The 4428-nt window shown below is 58.4% G+C and overlaps 1 protein-coding gene across 1 annotated transcript in view; it reads right to left on the bottom strand.

Annotated features, from left to right (window-relative positions):
• Positions 1-2778, bottom strand: part of CUNH16orf72 (chromosome unknown C16orf72 homolog) — a 29179-nt gene extending 26401 nt beyond the window's left edge. The window contains exons 1-2 of the mRNA XM_017533647.2: positions 1839-2778; positions 1088-1168 (exon numbers count right to left, since the gene is read on the bottom strand). Of these exons, the coding sequence (XP_017389136.1) occupies positions 1088-1168; positions 1839-2655 (898 nt within the window). The 5' untranslated portion in view covers positions 2656-2778. The remainder of the gene's footprint in view (positions 1-1087; positions 1169-1838) is intronic.
• Between the last annotated feature and the right edge of the window lie 1650 nt (positions 2779-4428).

The following is a 4428-nucleotide window of genomic DNA, read 5'->3' as shown; positions in this document are numbered from 1 at the left end:
TGTTGACCAGGATGGTCTCGATCTCTTGACCTCGTGATCCACCCGCCTCGGCCTCCCAAAGTGCTGGGATTACAGGCTTGAGCCACCGCGCCCGGCTAAATTACATTTTTCTTAAGATTAACAAAGTCAAATCCTTTTTCCTTAAAAACCTTGCCATTACTCGGGGATCACCTGAGGTCGGGAGTTCAAGACTAGCCTGATCAACATGGTGAAACCCCGTCTTAAAAAAAAAAAAAAAAAAAAAAAAAAAAAAAAAAAACAAAAAAAAAAAAAAAAAAAAACAACCCCAAATTTCCCAATCTTTAATCAGTAAGGCACAAAATGTAAACCCACCGTTACCAAGAGAGCAGAAAGGACAAGAACGTTTACTAACACATCTTCGTGTCATCACAAAGGGGGGAATTAACTCCAGAAAGGCACCCTCATAAAACACAAACCTATGGACTCAAAACTCTCATCAGAGCTCCTGCCGGCAACTTACAACCAGATATACGATCGTTTTGACAGAAAACACTTGATGGAATTGCTAGAGAAAAGCACTCATGCACGTCCAATTAGCAAGCTTTCAAGCACTTCAACACTATCGGACTGCCACACTCTCAAATGCCTAACTCAAAAATCTTCTCTATAAAGTTCGCCCCATCTCCCACTGTGGTACAAAAAAACATCAACTCTTTTCTTCCCTCAAAGTCTTTTCCAGAGGGAAGGAAGGCTTCAAGCTCAAGGCCTCTCAACCTGGGCACTATTGACTTTAGGGCCAGGATAATTCTTCGCTGAGAGGCGATGGGGGGGCTTGGGCACTGCAGGACCTTCAGCAGCCTCTATCCACTGGGTGCCAACAGCAGCCCCCTCTCGGAGAAGACAACCAAATATGTCCCCAGGCGTTGCCATCTGTGGGGAGGGGGGCGGAGGGAGGTGTCAAAATCGCCTCCGGATCTAGCTAGAGCACCACTGGGATTCTCAAATTGCAAGGTATTCAAGATTAGCAGCTGGGATGGGGAGCAGAAAACACACTTGGAACGCAGGGCAGACACCCTGACGCAGGCGGCCCTTCCCTGAATCGGCAATGCAGCAAGGTTATCTTTACCTTTGTAGAGGTTGGTGACGGCGGTGGCTGCGTTTTGGAAGGGGACCCAGAGAGAAAGTCCTGGCTGCTGACACACTCGGTCTGAAAAGCAAGCCCAAAAAAAAAAAAAAAAGAAAGAAAAAAAAGAAAGAAAGAAAAGAAAAAAAACACACACACAGAAAGAGAAAGAAACAGAAAAAGAATGTTATTTGGGCGTCAATCACTCCGAAACGGCCATATTAGGTTTCGCCATTTTGTTCAAGGGTTTCGGGATCCCAAACCCAGTGGAAAAACGGAGGGCAGGGGGGATCGAGGCGGAGAGAAGGGGAAGCCGCAGGGCTCAGGGGCGCAGATCAGGGACAATAGGCGGCGCAGGGAGGCGCCCCCCTCGGAGTCCCCACCCCGAGGCAGGCTCGGGGCACAATGGGGCCGCCCCACCGTCTCCCTTCGCCATTTTGTGACCAGGGGCTCCTCCCCTCCCCCCCGGGCCGAGGGGGACACCTGACGGCCGGACCTGGAGAGCGGGGTCCTCAGACAACACCAAAACGGAACTCCCCCAACGCCGGCCCCGGCCTGCCCCCGGCTCCCTCCTGCCCCCCAGCCCCGAACCTCCCTCCCGCGCCGCCATCTTTCGGGGAGGGGGCAACTGGGCCGCGGCGCCACCAGCCGGGACCCCTGAGGCCGCCGCCGTCGCCGCCCCCCAAAGCGGCAGCTGAGCCGTCAAGGCCGGAACCGGGCTGAGGCGGCACCAAGATGGCGGCGGCGGCCTCACCTTTGTAGAGCTGAGCGACGGCGGTGGCCGAGTTCTGGAAGAGGTGCCATAGCTTCTGCTGCTTGTGCTCGGGCTGCGCGGCGGCCGCTGCCTCCTCCTGCAGCTCGGGGGGCAGCTGCTCGTCCTGCTCGGCCTCGGCCAGGCACTGCCGCTCCCACTTGGAGAACCAGTGCTCGGGCCCGTGCTCCTGGATCTCGGCCTCGCCCTCCTCCTTCCGCTCCTCCATCCTCCGCGGCCTCCCGCGGCCTCTCCGCCGCCGCCGCCGCGTCCTCCTCAGGCGGGGCCCCCGCGGGAGCGTCGTCGTCGAACGGCCCGGCGACAGGGCCTGGCGGCCGAGAGCGCCTTCTCCTTGCAGCGACCCAGGCCTCCTGTACCCCGACGGCCGGCGAGCCCCGCCCCGCTGCCCCACGCAACCAGGGACGACCCCCGCCCCAGGCCTTCCCACCCCCGGGCCCGACCGAAGGTCGCCCCGGACCAGATGACCGCTGCCGCCCCTCGCCTCGCCCTCCGGAGCCGATCTAACGCCCCCCCATGGCGCAGCGGCCTCCCCACTGCCGCCGCGGCTGACCGCCGAGCCCTGCGCGCAGCCCAGCCTGCGCCGCCGAGCCCACCCCAAAGACTGAGCAACGTCGTCGTCGTCGTCGCCGCCAACGACGCCTCTGCGGCTGCTGGTCCCAGCCCTCCCCCGCCCACATGCTGACTTGAGAAGCGCCGCCCACTGGGCCGAGCACCCCAGCCTGGTTGGGGCACGACCGTTCCAAGGGCCCCTATTGGTCGGTTGCGACCGGTTCCGCGTGCCGGCTTCTGAAAACAGCATCGTGATTGGTTGGTTTCTTGTACTGTCTGCCTGAAGTAACCAATGGGCTGGGGGAAGGGAGTAAATGTCAGGAAGGATGAAGAAGGAGGGGGAAGAGCTAGCAGTGGTGGCATCCGAGCCAAGTTGGGGGCGGGGGGCAGAGGGGGTTGTGGAATAGAAAGCATACGCATGCGCACTTACTCGCTGCCCCCGAGCTCCGGGGAGCCGAGTGAGGGTCACGTGACAAGACCCAGCGACCGCACCCCACGGGAGCTTTTCCGGCGTTTACCGGCCCTGGGGGATGCAAAATCAAGTGCGGCAGCTGTGCCGTGGACTCGGAGAGGCGTGGTGGGTGGCTGCGTGCTTACTCCAGCACCTGGGGCTCCCAAAGGGAGGAGGGAAGTAGAGAAAGTGAATAAAACGCCCAACTAGTGTCCAAGTTTGCAAAGAGCTTTTCTATTCTTTTATTTGAGTCCCTCTCCTTTTTTTTTGAGACGGGGGTCTCGCTACGTTGCCCAGGCTGGCCTGGACTCCTGGCTTCAAGCGGTCCTCCCGCCTCGGCCTCCCAAGGCTCTGGGATTTAGAGGCTCGAGCCATCGCGGCCGGCCTAGAGTCTCATTTCTTAGATGGGCAAATCGAGTGTCAGAGCCAAAGAAAAGCTTACGAATTGGGAAGTCGGCTCAGCGGCCCCTGCACCCTGACGCCCTACAGGACATTGCGCTTTCTGGGTGGACATGACCTTGATGACCACCTTGCCGCCCGCAGAGCCGAGGATAACCCGACGGGTGAGGCTGCGGAGGGCCCGCAGGCATCTTCGCCTTCGCGTGCGCGGTGGCCCCCGCACCTGTCCCGAAAAGCACAGTCCCGGGCCACGTGCACGCCTGGCGTCACGCGCCAGCCCCTGTCTCCCCCTGCCGGAATCCGCGTGGCGGCGGCACCCCCACGGGGCGCGATCTCTGGGCGCCCCTGCGGCTGCGCGCCCCTCTCCCCTGCCGGAGCTTCCCCGGGATCTGGCGCCCAGGAGAAGGCAGCCACGCAGGCAGGTGGTGACTGCACAGAAGCAAAACCCACCATTCCGACCTACACGCCCACGGCTGGTACCAGCCGGCCTGGAGCCGCCGAGGGGGCCGGCTAGGGGCAGCGTCGTCCTTGGCCTGCGAGTGCGCTTGTACAGAGGAAGGCGGCTTTACAAGAAAATCTGCGCCCCCTCACAGTGGCCTGCAAACCCCTGTAGGATCTGGGTCTGGCGCCTCTCACACAAAACCCTACTTGGCTCATGCCCTGCCCCCCAACCCGTGACACACACACACACACACACACACACACACGCTTGCCTTATTTCTCTGGGACACACACACACACACACACACACACACACACGCTTGCCTTATTTCTCTGGGATACCAGGCTCTTTCCTGCCCCTATCTGCTCTCTCTGCAAGCTTTTCCTCCCCCTCTTTCCTCAGATAGCTCCCGTTTAGGAAGCCTACTAGGACAAGCCTAAAGTAGCACCCACCACACTCTTTCCTATTGTCTGGTAATATTTTTTCATAGCATCAGTCACTATCTAAAATGCTATATTAGGCCAGGCGCGGTGGCTAAAAAACATAGTTCCGATTGTAAGGAAGAATATAAAGTGAAAAGCATAAAAAAGTCATTCTACCTACCTCATTCTACATCCTCCCAATCCTATTGCCAAGAAATAACTTGTAACCTTTCAAAATGGAGTTATGTGTACGTCATGTGTGTATGTATGTGTGTACCTCTATATGTGTATGTCCCTTTTTAAGGAAAA

This window comes from Cebus imitator, unplaced genomic scaffold (genome assembly GCF_001604975.1).
Source record: "Cebus imitator isolate Cc_AM_T3 unplaced genomic scaffold, Cebus_imitator-1.0 Scaffold4, whole genome shotgun sequence".
Classification (NCBI taxonomy): Eukaryota; Metazoa; Chordata; class Mammalia; order Primates; family Cebidae; genus Cebus; species Cebus imitator.
This window is presented reverse-complemented; position numbering and strand designations above follow the sequence as displayed.